The 18963-nt window shown below is 38.6% G+C and overlaps 1 protein-coding gene across 1 annotated transcript; it reads left to right on the top strand.

Annotated features, from left to right (window-relative positions):
* Positions 1-132: 132 nt before the first annotated feature.
* tnfrsf19 (tumor necrosis factor receptor superfamily, member 19) lies at positions 133-18667 on the top strand. Its single transcript, XM_057351336.1, has 10 exons — positions 133-543; positions 1196-1287; positions 1479-1589; positions 6662-6840; positions 9129-9214; positions 15489-15650; positions 15944-16066; positions 16192-16294; positions 17059-17307; positions 18525-18667. The coding sequence occupies exons 2-9, from the start codon at positions 1219-1221 to the stop codon at positions 17303-17305; spliced, it is 1080 nt and encodes a 359-aa protein (XP_057207319.1). The 5' UTR covers positions 133-543; positions 1196-1218; the 3' UTR covers positions 17306-17307; positions 18525-18667.
* The last annotated feature ends 296 nt before the right edge of the window (positions 18668-18963 follow it).

Raw genomic sequence — 18963 nt, 5'->3', positions numbered from 1 at the left:
CAAAATCAGCAACAATATAAATAAAAAGGCAAATAAATATAAATTTTAAAGTAAACAAATAGATAATTTAATACACACAATCCAACCAATCCCTGCGCGCAGGGTGACGTCATCGGGATGAAAGGGAATCCTGCATCAAACGAGCGCAACAGTGGGAGAGATCGGGTTCGGATCACACAAGACGAAACTTCCAGGGCTCCATGTTTGCGAAGGTCCGTTTCGGGATCATGTCGTTGGACTTCTCCTGTAGTCACACAGGAGTTCGTGCATGTGCAGGTATTCGGATTATGGAAGGACGCAAGTAAGTAAAGACTTTTTCAGCGCTTTGTCCAGGACGCGGCTGAAGCTTTGATGTGCATGCTGATCGGAGATCAGATTACAGGCATCAGATCGTAGCCATCCCTTTGCCTTTGATCTGGGCTGTTTAGTGTTGTGCTGGACTCGGGACGGGTTCAGACCTCAGCAGTGAGCACACTGGATCACATCCTGTGAAGGGCTTGAGGCTTTACATATCTATAAGACGGAGTGGGACTGTCATACTCGGTAAGAAAGTTTCACGTTTACGTGAATCTAAAGTCAGTGCGTCAAATAAATACCTTGAAATACAAAGACTTTTCTATTAAATGTCTAAGGATATGTAAATCAAGATTATATCATGTGATAGACGACGGTGTTGTTAATATGCAGTGTAGTCATTTTTTACTTAATAGGCTAAACATTTTTTTATAAACTTTATAGTGGGGAAGAAGTATGTATTAAATGCACAATATATCAATCACGAATTTTGTATGTCATGTTGTATTTAGCCTAATCATTGTTAAATAATTTTCATGATTCTATTTTTAATCGGTATACTTTTTAATTTTTCAAAAATAAATATTGTACAATATAAACTTTTATATAAGATTTGCTCATATTATTTAACTATATACAAAATGTAACATACGTATATACAGTATATATATATATATATATATATATACAACATTTTGAGGGGCTATTGGTACTTAAATATTAATCTGTTTGGCCAATCATTTTATATTGGTGCATCCTCAGTCATCCTCAAGGGCTATTTCCAAAATTTGACCTTGTGAATCAGAAGCACCTTCTTTTTGCATATTTTTGCTTCCCCATTCCCCAAAAAGCATAATTGCGTCCTACATTTTACTTCATCAAATTATTTTTGCTTTTGCAGTGTATGTGGAAAGACCTTTCAATATGCTCCGGGCGGTGATTCTCTGCGGGTTTCCACTTCAAAGGATACTTGTCTTTGCATTTTGTGCAATGGTACGTTAAATTTACATTAAAGCCTCATCCTGTTGCGAACTCTTCAACGTTGTCACAAATACGTAGGTAACAGTTGTTTAATTATATAAATGTACCCTTAAGTTTTAGTATTGCCTGGGAAATGACACACTTAAAAAACTTCTTATAAAGTGATGAAGTATTGAAACATGTTTTTGTCATGTGCCTCTCAGTTTGCAGTAAGAGCCGAGGAGAGAAGAGGTTGCAGGGAACAGGAATACAAGGATACGTTTGGAAACTGCGTTCCCTGTCGGCAATGTGATGCTGGACAAGAGTTGTCAAAGGTTTGGCCAATACTGCACTAGTATTTAAAGTAATGATGATGCGCTTATAAAACTTTTTTTTTTCTTAAAATCGAGATATTATATCTGCAGCTTTTTGCGTCTTTTAAGTAGTTCCCTTTGATCTTAACCTACGAACTCTTAAACTCTTCTTTTCCAGTGCGCAACCACAGTCTGCGATTAATGTGCAAATATTTTTAGTCGGCCCTAAGCTGTTTTTAAAAACGACAGTTTTAACCACGCATGTGATCACATTTGGATCGGATGGAAGCGTTCCCACCGCCATCAGTTACAGTGTTTCATTTCTAGCCCAAACCGGCCAAAAGAAAAGTGCGTCTTCTGAGTTCGCCAATAGAGTCAGAATGCCAATGTTTTGAATAGCTTGTCCTGACCAATTATTTATTGCTTCCTTCTTTTCATAAAAAGAGAGGCTAAACCACTGTTATTCTTTGTAGCGCATTGGCCACGCTCTAATCAGTTACACCCACATGTCCCTCTTTTTTGAGACATTGCCACCCATGAGAATGGCAAGGCCTCGTATGTATCGTATGTTAAGAAATCGTTTTTATCATACAAATCTAAGCAGAGGTCTGCAAAGCCTCAGTCTGGAGATCATTACACAGTTCATAGTCGGGTAAATGCAGGTACAGGCTGTTGGATGTGAACACACGTAGCGCACATGGTTTTTTCGTTGGATGACTTTCATGTTGCGTGTTTCGGTGTAAACACACACTATTGGTTTAACGCTTCGATGCATCAGATGTTTTGGGCCAATTAAGGCTATGAAGCCTAAGGCCACGGTGAATTATTGCCTTCTTTTTCCATTCAAGTGCTCTTGGTTTTACCCTGTGCTCTTTAGCCAAGGACAATATCAAGCGTGAACCAGTGATGAGATCTAGAGAAGGATCGTGTGTTGATTGTTATCCCTACGTGCAAGATTCATTGTATGCTCGCACCTAAGCATTTTGGTTTTTAGTGTCTGTCACTTCAGACGTTCTTCCAGACGGTTGTTTGTTCTGTAAGAGCAAAAGAACGGATCACATGAGGCTTTTTTGATGATTCTTAGCGAACCTTGACTAGTCAAACAGCTTCTACAACCTCCACACACACAGTCTATTTCACCCGAAGAGGCCGGGATAAAGTTAGATTAGTTAATGGGTGTTTTGTAATTATTTGTTAAACTATCCTGTCGGGAACAGAATTATCATGACAGCAATGGGGAATAAACAAGGACCATGAACCATCTCAACAAATGTACCCCATGCAGATGTGCAGATACTTCAAAACAGACTTTGTAAGCATTTCGCATTCCTGACTGCTAAACGTCATGGATTGCATGTGTGCTGTCAGGCTAAATGAGAAGTCTTTAGGAGATGTTGCTTTATTCCAGTTCCAGGCCCAGTACTAGTTCATTGCATGCATCATTTTTACATTTTCCTGTGATTAAATTGACAGAACGTTATTTAATAGGTAATACAAATAAGTACGTAGTAAGTATTTTATAATGAGTATTTCATTATTTTAATTGTCAGCTGGATATTTGTGGAGGAGTTCAAGAAAAATCTGGGGGCATTGACCCCCTACACCCGGCCCTGATTTGTTCTTAGAATGGAGAGATAAAAATGTATATATGTTAAAGCTGCAATTCATAACTTTCAAGTTGAAAATGAACATGAAAAGTTATGGATAACATCAAATTTCGTAGGGTTTTCGATGACTTGCCATGACTCCCCCACAAAACTTCTCAAAATGTGTTTTTGAATTACAGTAATACTATTTTTTAATATTTTTTGCATTGTGGTAATGCAATGCGTGCTGGGAGATGTTCTTGGGACGGTTTGTAGGATGGCAAAAATGGTACTTGCTTCTTTTGAGACAAGATTGTTGATGGTTAATGGGAGTCCTGACTGCGGAAAAAAGCTTTTGTTCCGAAAAGACTTGTCATTTAATAGTTATAGATTGGCATGTTAGAGAAAAGTCATTGCAAACAAATATAGTTTAGTTTGTGTTTTGCTGTTCAAATCGGAAAATGTTGCAAGCCAGATTCGAACTTGAGATATCCTGATGCCCAGCGCTTTGTGTGAACTAACTTCAATGACCAAACCTTTTTTATTTACCATCCCTCCACCCCATTTTTGCCCTGCTGGACAGAAAAGCCTTATTTGGTATGCGGGCAGACAACAACAGCTGTCATTCTGTTCGGGCACCCTACTTGCAGTCTTTGGAAGGTCTGTGTTGAGAGAGCCAAGTCGCAATTCTCTAAGTGGCTGAAAACTTCTGATCCCGGGGCCAAGCTTTGTGGAGAGCTCCTGTCAGTCCCTCTCTCACGCAGGCCAGTAATCCATGCCCGCAGTGTGTGTTTTTGTGCTGCTGCGTGTGGGAAACAGGATCGCGGCGTAGAAAGAAGGCCCCTGTTTGAAGCCCATCTCCAAGTTAATGATATATGAGCCTCTTCTCTAATCCAGCTCGGTGTGCTGGAAATGCAAGCGCGGAACAGTGGCCCTACAGGGGACGGGGCAGCTGGGGGAAAAATGCGCCAAGTGGTATCAAACCACAAAGGTCCTCTCGCTTTTCTCTGCATTACGCTGCTGTGTTGGAATGAATGGGCTGGTGATGGTTGTTTAATGGATCACGCTTAAAGATTGCACTGTTGCTTTAGAAAAATGAATAATATTACTGTAAAAAGTGTAGTATCTATGTTATTTTGGAAGATTGATTACTATTTGTAAAACCATAGTTTTACTACAAATATCATGGTTAAACTATGGTTGCTGTAGTCAAATCATAGTTAATTTGTGGTCACTATGGTTTTACCACAAATAAAACCAAAACACTATGGCTACTATACAGTAGTTAAAACATGGTCATTTTTGTAAGGGTTTATAAAGCGCACTAGGCTGTAAGATTTATTTCTGTGAAATGTTTCTTATTTCTCTGATTTTACTCAACTCGAAGCTAAAAATAAATTAACATACCCCCAATTGACTAGGCCGAAACAGAGCCTTAAAGGGACAGTGCGCCCAAAAATGAAATCAAACTAGTATTGTATTATTTCTTTCTTAGCACACAAAAATAGATGTTCACGTTTGCTCAAAACCTTTGTCACACAGACCTAAAAAATCCTTTTACTCACTCTCATGTCATTTCTTGGGTGAACTATGCCTTTAAATGAAGACAGAAGGTTAGGCAGGACATCACACGTTTTTTTGATGTCTCAAATGCTAAACAGACACAACTAAACTGATGCCTGTTTTCCCGATTGGTGGATTCAGTTGGAATGGTGCATAATGTATAATTCAATACAGCCTCAATTATGGTTTCTGATATTAAGTTCAGTGAAAACATATCTGTGCAAGATGCAAGAGTCCCAAGAACTATATCAACATGAAAAGGATTAAAAACAGCCATTTTCTAGATTGATTACCGTCAGTAGTTGTGAAATAACTGGTATTGTTTATTGATGTGGGTGGACCTGCAGGGGAAAACGCTGTTCTGATGAAGCTGATTAAGTGGTACTTAAGATTTCATTTAGATCTTGTGGCCTGAAAAAAAAACGTTTGCTTACATTTCTCTTCTTAATGTCAAACTCAATGTGCCGAAACATCAAAGTCCAACATGTTTTACGAAAACATGCCTAACAAATGTTGTTTGTTTCAGTTTGAACAGAAAATCATCGGAAAGCCATTTGAAAACCCTTCCAGCTCAATTTGATGTCTCATTTGTAAGCAAAATGTCTGTGTTTTGTAACTAGCCATTTAGCTAATAGCAACTCTGTTGTTACAGTCCTTCTGTCGGCTAAAAGAGCAAGTGCACTCATAGATGTTTGCTTTTGGTGTCTTTGTCTCGTGTTGGCGCTGCATGTGGAATCGATCCCATATAATTACACAAAACGTCACTGTTTTACACCATTTATTGAAATAAAATAGGGCAGTATTTATGGAACAATGCCTTGGGTGGTGTCCTGTGTTATTTAAGGATGGGTGAGAATGGTGACATTTCTCACATGTCCCTTACGCTTTGGATGTGTGTACACAAATTGTCTTTCTGAGTGAATCATCATATGAGTGTACATGTGTGAGTCATGCTTCCCCATAAACAAAAGAATAAAATAATTCAATGTTTTACTTGAAAACATGAATATTTTAGGCCCAACAAAGCACATCCTTACTGCAATAAAAGCATGAACGCATTTCCCATTTTATCTGAATTTTCATTTAAATCCTTGCATGAGGACAGTATGATATTAGGAAACATTTTATTTATAAATTTAATTGTATTTACATGCTTTGTAAGTTATGCTTATGCTGCAAAAATATTAAAATTACTATATTTGAATATTATTTTTCAGTTTGGAAGGAACAAAAAAATGTTTAGCTATAAAACAGCTGAAGCTTTTTAACTTTAAAGTTTGAAAGCTATTTTTATTTTTTTTACTTATACTATTATTTATTTTATTATTTTTTTGTCAAACAATAGTTTCAAATCAAATCATACTATATTGTAGGTACCCCCTGCAATACCATTGTGGACCCCCTATGGATCACCGACCCCTTCTGAAGACCCCTCATCTAGTTTTCATCACATTATATTTTGGTTTCATCTCAGATTTTGCCTTAAGCTTGCTTGAGTTTGAACTCAAGCATATTTTAGGGCAATACACACACACACGAAAATCATTCACTTTGAAGAGGTTTTAAAGTGTGTAACACATACCCAAAATCTCAAAACCCTCCCCACACTTTAGGCAAAGAGAGGCCCGACAAAACCTCCGCAATAAACTCCCAATAAACCAACAATGGGCGTCCCCGTAGGCCTTTCTCATTCAAATGCGTAGTCCTTCGGGGGCCCGGAGCAGAAGGCTGTCCATTGATCCCATGAGAGTCAGAGAGATTATTGCCAGTGTAAGATAGACTCCCTCAAAAGAAGCTTGGCCTTTGTTCAGCAAGGGGATCTCACACACACACTGGGATCATTATTTCATCTCGACCTCTTGTTAGTCCACACTGGCACTTTTCTTTCGCCCGGCTCGCCCTTCTGTTCCTCGCCAGTGAGATATCTTCCCTTAATCCCTGCAGGAATGTGGCTTTGGCTATGGAGAGGATGCCCAATGTGTGCCCTGCAGAGCCAGTCGCTTCAAAGAGGACCGCAGCCTGCAGAAATGCAAACCCTGTCTAGACTGTTCACTTCTCAACCGCTTCCAGAAGGGCAACTGCTCCATCACAAACAACGCTGTGTGCGGAGACTGCTTGCCCGGGTGAGTCAGACGGAAAATGGGACAGAGACCACATGCTTGAGAGTCACTTAAGATTTCAAAAACAAAAAGTAGACTTGATTAAGTGGGTAAACTCAAAGCTTCTCACACAAAGCTATCATGTGCTTCGGATGCTTGAAAACAGTCACCTTTCATTTTATGGCATAGACATGATCAAAATGTACATTACATATGCCCAGTTCAGATTTGTTACGTTAGTGTCAGATAATGCAATTTTCATGTTTGACGTGTCAGACTATGAGCGGGTTTCCATCACTCTGGTTTTATTCGCATTTTGAAGTTTCGCATCAGAAACGAGTGATGGAAATGGCAAATTTCGAATTAAAAACCCTTAATTCGCAAAAAAGTTTTTACGCTCGCTTGAGGTGGTTTTTCTTTTTGGCGTAAAAGGGTTAATGCGAATAATGGGAGATGGAAACGCATTTGCCGAATAAATTCCTCCAAAAAGTAGCGTAACTGCACTATGAGACGGCGTAACCTGACTAACCAGAGTACTGATCTTGTTACACAGCATCAGAAATGTTGTTATGCTCATTCTTAAATGCCTGAGCAAAGTCGTCAAAGTATTTCTGTAATTGCCTCTTAGAACTGTCACGACTGTGTTTCCCAAACAGCAGGCATCCACAAAAGCACCGCATTTATTGTGTTTCGTAATCGTCTGCTTGCGCAAGTATTATGAAAATTATTATATTCTGTGACTTCTCTTACTTTTCTTACTGATATTTAGTGGCAGTTTATTAGGAAGTGACGGTTGACTAGTTGGATGGAAACGATGCTTATTCGCAAATGTTTTATGCGATATTCCAATTTTGCGCATTAACTAAATTCGCAACTTTGGATGGAAACCCGGCTTATGTTACGTCCTGACGAGCAGTGTTGGGCAAGTTACTCTGAAAAAGTAATTAATTACTAGTTACTAATTACATATTCAATAGTGTAATTAGATTACTGTACAAATTACTCTCTCCAAAAAGTATTTAATTACTTATTACTAATTACTCTTTATATCCTATATCAACCATGATTAGTCAAGTGATTCAGAATAGATATAAAACGGCTCTTTTAAATTATTCAAATAAATAATATAAACCTACATGAGTAGTATTATTAACTGACCAAAGTATTAAAAATGTGAGAATTATACATTAAAGCACAGATTTTAAAGTTAGACTTTGAATTTTGATGCCAATTTCACTATTGCACACACATATATTACGCATATTATTTAGTTTAATAATATCTGAAGTAACTGTAATTAAATTACAAAAAATAAGAGTAATCCCTTACTTTACTTTTTCAAGGGACAAGTAATTACATTACAGTAACTAATTACATAGGGGTATAGGGGGCGATTTCAGACACAGCCAATGTCTACTAAAGCAGTGTGTGTTCTACTGGCCGCTGTCACATCATCAGATCTTAAAGGGATAGTTCACCCAAAAATAAAAAATAAGTCATCATTTACTCACCCTCTTGTCATTCTTGTATGATTGTTTTCCGCAGAACACAAAAGATGATCATTTAAAGAATGTTCTAAAACCGAACAGCAACGGTACCCATTGACTTGGATTGGTTTTGTATCCATACAATAGAAGTGAATGGGCACCGTTGCAGTTTGGTTACCAACTTTCTTCAAAATATCTTCTTTTGTGTTCTGCTGAAGAAGGAAAGTGAAACAGAAAGGTTCTTCGGATGTTAAAGGTTCTTTATGGAACCATTTAGACAAAAAAAGGTTCTTATATGGCATCATGAAGCACGTTTATTTTTAAGACTGTACCAATGATCTTAAACTTGTTAGCGCCATGTTTACCAAATCAGAGCAACAGGAACATGTAAATCTGTGTTCCATGCTATAAAAAAGTCAATGCACATTGGCCCTAACAAGACAAGATTTCTCATGTTAAAGTCAAGGTCAAACGGAAGAAACTAAAGACCTTTAGTTAGGCCAAGTCATGCTGTAACATGTCACACAATAGCATGATTCTGAAACATGTCAGGTTTTCTCTCAAACACTGCGAGAGTGATCTAGTCAGCCCAGAGCAGCATCCCGCTCTCACCAGTTAAGTTTCTTAATAACGTTTGATTACACCTCATTAAGTGCTTTGGCACGGTTCGACTTGCTAAGAGCAAGTTTTCACCTTCAAAGTTCATCTACATCTGTTTCAGAAAAAAATACTGTAGGCCTAAGTAACTAATGAAACATTTCCTATATTTTAATGAATAAAACTGAAATTTCCTACATTAAATTATTATTGCTTTTTGTCTTACAGATTTTACAGGAAGACAAAGTTAAGTGGATTTCAGGATATGGAGTGTATACCTTGTGGAGACCCACCACCACCATATGAACCGCACTGTAAGTTCATATTTACATGTGTAAAAGCCCAAAATTCTGTCATTAATTTTTCATCCTCAAGTCAATCAAACCTGTATATGACACTTTCTTATGTGGAACACAAAAGAAGATATTTTGAGAAATGTCCACATTGTATGGTTTTGTGTCCATACATTGGAAGTCAATGGGGGTCAATGTTGTTCGGTTACCAACATTCTTCAAAATATCTTCTTTTGTGTTTTGCGGAAGAAAGAAAGTCATACAGGTTTGAAATGACAAGAGGGTGAGTAAATGATGACAGAATTTTCATTTTTGGGTGAACTATCACTTTAACGTCTAGTGGTTTCATTTGCTCTGAAAACACACATCAATTTTTTTTTTGCTCTGGAAAAGGCTGTCTTAAAGTGATACTTCACTCAAAAATGAAGATTCTGTCATCATTTACTCACCTTCAAGTTGTTCCAAATGTGTATGCATTTATTTGTTCTGATGAACACAGAGAAAGATATTTGGAGGAATGCTTATAACCAAACAGATCTCAACACCCATTGACTCCCATAGTAGGAAAAATTACTTTATTATTTTCTTTGTTCTGTTGAACACAAAAGAAGACATTTTGAAGAATGTAGGACAGCAAACAGTTCTGGGGCACTTTTGACTACCATTGTTTTTTCCCTTGTTTTGGGTGTTGAGATGTGTTCGGTTATAAGCCTTATTTCAAACTTCTTTCTCTGTGTTCATCAGAACAAAGAAATTTATACACATTTGGAACACAACTTGATGACAGAATTTTCATTTTTGGGTGAAGTATCCCTTTAAGGGGATGGTGAACCTAAAAATGATAAAAACAACAACAACAACAACAAATTATATAATTACAGCACTTTTTCTCAGGCACTCTACTTAAACAGCTTTCACACAGGTCTTTCAAAATAAAGGTCCCACATCAGAAAAACATTTAGAATTAATTTTTTGTTGTTGTTGTTTCTTTGACTCTATACTCCACGACCCACCAGTTGAGAAACACTGGTTTAGATATTATTTTTTTGTGATTAAAGATTATGAGGGAACATACAATTTAAATAAAGAATGACCTACACAGATAAATAAACACTGCAATATTGTATAAAATATCTTCTTTTTTCTTTTCTTCTTTGATTTCATGGTAACTTTAAAGTCCCAGTGAAATAAAAAATTACAATGCCTATTTTTTCATGAAATATTGCAGCGTTTATTATCAATGTGGGTCATTTTCTTTTTAAAAATCCCGTGCCCTCATAATCTTTAGTTAAAATCTGAAAATGCACTTCCGTCCTGTAATGACTATCCATTTGAAATGTCATGTGTTAGGCGGCTTGGGCGGAGCATCCGTTAACTCCTCCCCTTCAACTGTCAGTCTACTGCCAGTTCCATTTCAAAACGCAACGGCTGTTTTTATGCTTCCAATCAAATAGCAGAGAAAGACGAACGGCCACTATTTTTCTCATTCAGAATTCTTTTTCACTCGGAAAAGCGTCAAAATACGGAAGTAAAAACGATCGCAACTTCCGGTTCACGGGGACTTTAAGACAAGCTCACACTAAGCAACTTTCATCCGAATTTAGCAGTCGCAGATTTACGAGGTTGATCAAATTGGAGCTCGTTGCGATCGCAAAGTCATCGCTATCGTGTGAATTTATGAGAAAACTTTTTTTTTTTCGTTGTTGGTGGTGACGTCTTCCTGACCCAAAGGCCTAATAGTTGACAAGCCAGAGGACAAGAAACATGTAGTGCGAGTTCCAGAAATGTCCCTCCAAGGCTTCATTCAGCATTGTTTTACAATCACGTAAATACTTCTTTTTATAAGTCAACGCACAGGCGTATGTTATAAACAATTTTCTGTTTAACTATCTGAAACACTGTTACTCTTTTCCGCAAAAAAACAGGGCATTTTAAACTCACAGGCAGCGTTCCACAAAGCAGTGAATTGTTCTCTAGCATTCAGGGCTGCTAAATGTGCTCATTTTACCCGTCATTGAGTACCGTTCTGCAGAACCTGTCTTCAGGCGCTAACACACGGAGAGACGACTGCCTTTCAAAAGTGAGTGCATCAGTGACTGCTTGCGTGGATTTGGCAGTTGTGTGTTGGGTAGAGTCAGAGCCAGATGCAACACGGCTTCGTCAAGAAAGAAAAGAAGTCGTCCTGTCAAGGTTCAGCTTGACCTGTGCATGTAAAGAATATTATCTCCTGGTAAACCCAAGATAATGACACAGAATGATTGCCCTCTCAAAAAAATATATAAAAAATAAATAGGTGCATGACGTCCCACTGCCGTGTTTATACTCCAAACCGTTCCGCTCCTCTTCCATTTTGTGAGGGTAGTGAACACTCCAGATCTCAGTAATAGCCCTCTCGTCGGCCCGGGGCAAACACGCAGCTTTGCGAGGAAGTGTGACTTTAGATGGGACCATAAATCCAAAAACACTCTGGTCTTCTTGGCTCATCCTGAGAGCAAGAGGAAAACAGAGCATTTAATGGATTCCTGCAGCCGCTTTAATGTATTTCATCTGCTGCTGTCTCTTCTTGTCATGGGATGTCTTTAAATATTTGGCAGAGCTTCCCACAGCTGTCCCATCTAAGCATCTGAAGTGATGTGAAGCCAGTTTATAATGAGGTCACATGAGAGCCGGGCGGCTGCTTGATGCGTAATGACTGTGTAAGACGACGCGTTTGCTCTTGCAAAACTTCACAAACTCGTTATTTGTTTGCCTGGTTAGAATAAGTCTGGTCTCTTTCACATTTTACTTGTGTTCGAACTACAGGTAGATCTGTTAAGAATTTTATGTACAATTATGCTAGAAGCATGACAGGAATCATGCGAAGCTGCAATTTATATGTCATAAAAAGTGTTTCACGATTTAGAAGAGATCACATTCACACCAGCTGTGAACCATATTAAGAAGTAAATGTGAAACCGTCTTTTCAAACAGAAACTGATGTGGTTTGCTGGTGCACCAGAGAGATACTGTGCAAGTCCTTAACAACAGCCCAGTCTGAAAGGAAAGCATATAAAATATTGCTAGCATACTGTATTTCCGTAACATACTGTAGCTTGAACCACGAAAGTAAAAATACGTGTTTTTGTATTTGACCTAAAGGATAAAAAAGCACATTGGTCAGGCAAATAGATCATATTTGTGGAAGTCTTACATCCTGAGGCTCATGTTTTGTGTTTCAATGATGGACTTATTTGACGTGTGTGATGGGTGGCCCTGTTAAAACACTCCACAAAACAGTTCTGCTTAAAGCAGGTAATAGCTTAAAAGTCAACAAAACATCAAACTGGACCTTGTTCACTTGACACACGTTTTTTGTCTTTGTACAGTTGATCAAAAGTCTTTGTTAGCATTTAGTAAAATAACTTATCTGTATGAACTCTCCTGTTCGGCTGATGTAACCTATGTAAATTAATATGCACAGTACACAGACATACATTTTGTAAACACAAATTTTAATTGCAGTTAATCATTTGACAGCCCTAATGTAAATATAACCATAACAAAACCTATATATCAACGTCCACACCAGTCATGTTTTCTCCAAGCTTGCGTGGCTGCAATTTCACATTTTAAACTTGCAAAGACTTTAAATTTGAAATGATTTTTATCGTTCACCAGCTGGAAAAAATCATTTTAAAGTGATGCTATCGGTCCTCTATTTTCTATGGTTATAAAAGTAGCGTGGACTCTTCTATTCTCTTCAGTTTAGAATGATTTAGAATGAACGTTGTTGTCTTTTATAAAAAAATAAAAACATGTTTTTCTTCTGTCACACATGAAATTGATAGCCACTGGTCAGTGGTAATGTTGGCAGTGCATGTGAAAATCTAAACTACAGCTCTGACCGACCTGGGAAACAATTGTTTTTGTTGAGGCTGTACACTATCACAATTCTCTACACTGTCCACCCCTCATGCGCTGTGGGCTCAAGGCCATGTGTGTGAGTGTGGCATTCTCTAAAGTCAACAAGCAGGCGCATATATCAAAGAGAGCAGTGTGTTGGCTCACAGAGCTCAGCGCAGTGATAGTATCAGCAGGTGAGATCTTTTCTATGGGCCGCTCTTTGTCTGTGTTTGCTGCAGCTGTGGGCTGCTGATAAGAGTTTGGGGATGGAGAGAGACTGCAGGAGAACGGCACACAACTGGCTCAGATTTGCTGGCACAGACACATAACTCTGTAGACAGAGGTTTATTGAGCAAACTCTGTAGTGTATGTAAAGAATTCGTATGACAGTCCTTCTGCAATTTTACTAGCACATTCACATACACGATTGATGCTTTTTTACTAGACAGTTACAGTAGAGGAGCCTATAAGGAAAGAGAAGAAAGAGTTGACTGGACAAATGATCTCTAAGTATTTATGAAAGACAGAAGCACTTCATTTACCCAAAGAGACAATTCATAAAGTATATGGGTTATATGGGAGCGTCTTTGTCGCAGTTTTTATTCTTTCTCAAAACTCTCGATAAACTCTAAACGTCATGGAGCTGAATGATTAAAGACGCAAGCACGGTTGTAATAATTTTTTGTCTTCAGATGGAATGAACAAACACACATAACAGAGAAAAGTCCTTTGGAGGGCTTAACTGATGTTCACATAAAGAGCTCTTGGATCTGCGAAGGCCAAGCCCATATTTACTTAATGATTAATTTACCATAGAGCAAATAAAAAAGGCTTGTGTTCATGCAATGAAAAGATGTTAAGCAAATATCTGGTTCATATTTAACTTCTTTATATAAAGATAATACTTCCACATGAAATAAATGGTTCCTAACGCTGCCCATTTAGGACTTGCACTAGGTTTGTTGGTTACACTGTTAAAAACATCCAGTAAAATAATGTTTTTTCCTGTTTTTCTTGTAAATTTGCTGTCTTTTTTGTCATTTTGCGATTTTTCACCGTATTTCAAAAGTAGACTGTAAAAAAATCCTGTAAAAATTGAACTTTTCTGGCAGCTGGGGCACCAGGAATATACCGTAAAATAACAGGGGTTTTCCGTAAAATGACATATGTTCCCTGTTTTTCTTGTAAATTTGCGTTTTTTTTGTAATTTGGCGGTTTTTGTATTTCAAAAATACGTGAAAAATCAGTACAATTTTGTAAAATTGTAGTTTTTTGGACATTATACGTGAAAAATCTGTAAAAAAAAAAATAGCAGTAAAATTCTGTAAAATGACGTTTTTTTTAAAGTGTAGTTTTCTGGCCTTGCACGATTTGAATAATTTGTCAAAGTCTTATAAAAAAAGTGAATTGCAAAAGTTCAATGTGGTCTCTCAATATGGCTTGAATCCCTCTAATAATTTATTGATTTTAAAATCTCAAGTCTTCTTGACACACATCTTTTTGACAAGGCATGCAATTGAGGTAACACTAATGTCGGTACAAATAATGTGCGGCGAGTTGTAGATCAAAGTTCAAAACGTACGGTCAGTGGTTTGTTTAAATCCCCAACCCCCAAACTTTAGCAAGCACCATTACTGCTCAACTACCTATTAATGTTTACCAGCCTGTAGCTCAAGGTCATGGGTTCGATCCCCAGGGAACGCACGTAAAACGAGAAAATGTGTAGCTAGGATGAGAGCATCTGAGAAATTGTTTTCGCGAACTCGTGAGCAGGTCACATGACCATTTTGTTCCAGTCGTACGTGACTGATGCATTGATGTACTCAATAGTAAGCGTGATAGCCCTAATTATCTTGAAAATTGCCAATGTCATAAGAACACTAGCTGTGAAACCCCTTCTTTAGGCTAGATCAGTCACTCGATAGTCGCTGGATTTGTTCGAAGATCACGGCTGTCTTCAGGGCAGGGAGGATTTCGCTAGACGGTGACATCAGAGCTCCCTTGGTGCCTTCAGACCACGGCAGCTGGTTTCTCAGACCGATTGCAAATTCCCCAGCCGAACTTCAAACATATTGCAGTGACTCCCCGCAGCCTTGATCTGCCCCCAAATAATGGGCTCACCAGACTGGCAAGCGCAGGCTCGACTGGCCCGGGGTGAATAGGTGAAAAATTATCAGCAGGCTGGGAATGCGCCCTTCACCTCCGGGACATTCCTGCTATTTAAACCTCGTTTTCTTTGGAACGGGTCGCAGAACGTATACCGCAGCAATGGGAGACGAGTGAGAAGCGCAGACACACAAACGTTTTGGATTTGGATGGTTTATTTGGAGGATGAGACAGATGCAAGATTTGGAACATCATGGGGTGAAGTACTGTAAGTAGTGACATCACTTCCTGTCTTCTGTGTTATCAGGCAGTGGGCGAGTGAATCTGGTGCCTCTGCAGTCCACAGTGACCAGCCCGCGGGACATGGCTTTAGCTGCGGTCATCTGCAGCGCTCTGGCCACAGTCATCCTGGCTCTTTTCATCCTCTGTGTCATCTATTGTAAGAGACAGCTGCTGGAGAAAAAACCTGGTAATTCACTTCCCATTCCTTCTCGTAGTATTTCGTATCATAAATCATGTCAAATGCTTAATAAACAGACACATGTGGTTCAAAACCTGTATTTGACTCTTACTTGAGTGAAACACCAAAAAAAGATATTTTGAGAAATGTCTAAGTGGTTTTGTGTTCATGCAATGGAAGTCAATTGGGTGCGATGTTGTTTGGTTACCAATAAAAAAAGCCATACAGGTTTGGAATGACATGAATCGAATCAGAATTTAGTGTCCGAGCTATAATGCTTCATCCGTGTGCCTGTTTCTCAGTGTCTTTGAGGTCTCATGAGGGTCCGTATGTGGGGTCGGAGTTGTCTTGTCTGGATCGGAGAGTTCTGGAATTCTCCCAGCGGCCTTGTTGTCACTGTCATCACAGTTCAGGACAGACCTGCGGTGAGCTTCACACACATCTCAGAAGTGCCACTAACACACTGATACATTGTTGGAGCGGAGTGAGGAATCTTGTTTTCCTTCTGGAGTCCAAATATGTCAATGAAACAATTCATTTTGTTTTGCAGGTCCTGTACACCTGATTCCCTCAATGTGCTCTGATGACACCTGGAGCCAGGGCTGTGCTCGAGAACGGGACTCCTTTCATTCTCAAAGCAGTCTCAATGAAGGGTGAGTCTTTCATATGGAGTTAACCGTCGCATTTAAAGTTAACATGAAAACTGCAGTTGTTAATAGTAATCTCAAGGATCGGAATACTTGATTTTTGATTGGTCAGTCGTGCTTACGGTGTGATATTCTTCTATAACCTATGCATAGCCAGGGATTACATCATATTGAACAGTTAATCCGGGATACTCTACTGGCGCTAGCGCGATGCAATTTATTGTATTTAATCGTCATACAGTAATCAATTTTGCTGCGGCGTAGCTTTTTACATATATATATTTTTGCTTTTCAAGTTAAAATGACAAATTCTAACTAGTTATGTTAAATACTGTTTGTGTCAATATAATTGTGATTTTGATTTCTGTCATAATTGAGCAGCCATAACCGGCACTGCTTAAAAGAGCTGTATGTAACATTGACACCTAGCGGTTGAGCTTGGTATCGCAGTCCAAATTCTAAACATTGGCGAGGGTTTTCCCCACCGCCCCTCCTCCTCCTCAGAGTTGGCAGACAATTTATTTACAATATTGACAATATTTAACTTCAAATCAATATTTTATGATTAATTAATTATGGCGCAATAGTGTAATAAGCAGGATAACGTACAATCGTTCGGCCACGCAAACAGTTTATTTTGTGATAAAGATCGGCTGACTGTACGTTATCTAAAACGGTTGCTTTAATCATGTCAATTATTTTTATATTAAATTGCTGTGGAATATGTACAGATAATAAAACTTTAAAATGTGCCATTTTTTTCTCGACAGACTGGTGAATGCATCACTGGGAACCAGTCAACCAGATCTGGAATGCACACCTGACCATCTCTCAGACGCATGGCCACTCGTACAGAGCAGCACAACCACGGACCATCTCCAGTCCAGCTCACAGAGACGTTCCTCCTGTGAAGAAAGAGAGGAACGAGACCTGCAAAGCTCAGGTCAGGCGTCAAAAGATCCCGAGGACGGGTCAAACAGTCGGCTTCTATCACAGACAACTGCCGTCCACAACTGAAGGCAAGTACAGGGCGAAAGTAAGGTGTGGTCACAGGTTGAAATTACCGACCCCGGCAATAAAACCTGGCTTAAGTATTTGTCAATACAGTAAGTGAAAAAGAGAAAATTAAAGAGATCGTTGTTCACTCTATCAAAAGAAAAATACATTCGACTGTGTGTGTTTTTTTTTTAGAGGAGCTCTCAATGACTTTATGAGAACTAAAGGAAATGAGTGAATGGCATCAAGAGTCAAGGGCGGTGTGTGTAAACACACCAAACAAAAGCCTTATAGTGAAATGCCGAACATGAAAGAAGCAAATTCATTTTCCTCAGAAACACTTAAAAGAGCCTTTTGACTGTATCAAACGCTTTGCTGGTGTGAAACGCTCGTGAAGTCACGCCTTTTCTATTTTGTTAACCTGGAAAATGAAGGCGTATGATCATTTATCAAGTAAAAGAGCTTTGAAATAAGATGACTATAAAGATGTATTGAATTAAAGGCACTTCTACATGATTGCAAAGACGGGGTGTCTTGCATCTCAGTTATTTCTCCATAGAAAAAGACCAAGAAATCTCACCAAGGTCTCCATTAGAGTTTCAGAAGAGATCTCGCATGTCACAAGCTGAGCTCAGATTTGTCATGCATGCTATCAAACGTCAATATTATTGAATATGATTTTAATATGAACTCATGAACATTTCTCATCGAATTTACCCAAATCCAAATTATTTTATGAGAAACATCCGAGACCAAGTTGATACTTAAATGAAATGCAATTAAGAACTCCATCAAATCTCCTGAGCTATCGAAGAACAATAACATTTTTGCTCATTTAAACAAATAGATCACCCCCCAAAATAAAATGATTTTTTATTATTGAATTTTAATTCTACAACTTACATTGTTTGCTATTCCCCATGTTGTTCCAAAGCTGCATGACCTTTTTCTCTTGAGAAGGGAGAGAGGAAAAACATTCTGCTAAATGTCTTTAGAGTTCATTGTAAGAGAGACATAAAGATTTGGATTAAAATGAGGGATTAAGTCAAAGGTGACAGAATTACATTTACTGTGTGAGTCATTTCTTTAAATCTGGCAAGCCGAGCAGAGTTCATTACAAACCTTGATCCTGTTAACTCACATAAAGTAAATCCACAGACACGTTTTGATATACTCCCATTGATCCAACGCCAAGCGATTAACGTGTTTGTTCATGCCCTGTCTTTATGTCTTGCTTCAGGATGACCTAGCTTTATCTCGCCTGCCGCTGGTCTCCCAGAGAGACGCTCTGGAGGTAAAAAGAGCAAAGGAAGATCCCAACTGCGATTACATCGGGCCACACACACACACACGTTTTTCAACAGCTCACAGTTTAAAGAGACTTCATTAATAAGTGTAAACAAAACCACACAAGATAAAACAGCTCTGTGAAGCAGAGGGACAATCCGTTTCGGTGAAAGAAGAACGGTAACCAGTCTCTAGTTAATAAATCCCGGCATTGACTATACCCGTTGAGGTGGGTTGAAGTTAAGTTAATACCGCAGTAGACGTTGAAGTGGTCTGTGCACTACATTCCTGTGTGTGTTCTTCAGTTTGTAGATATTGTATTATAGAAAATAGAAGGACGATATTTTTGTAATGTAGATATTCCGGTGCATTTTGTGCCTTCACTTGCATTT

This window comes from Triplophysa rosa, linkage group LG14 (genome assembly GCF_024868665.1).
Source record: "Triplophysa rosa linkage group LG14, Trosa_1v2, whole genome shotgun sequence".
In the NCBI taxonomy this organism is placed as follows: Eukaryota; Metazoa; Chordata; class Actinopteri; order Cypriniformes; family Nemacheilidae; genus Triplophysa; species Triplophysa rosa.
Note: the sequence above shows the minus strand (reverse complement) of the source record. Positions and strands in the feature narration are given on the sequence as shown.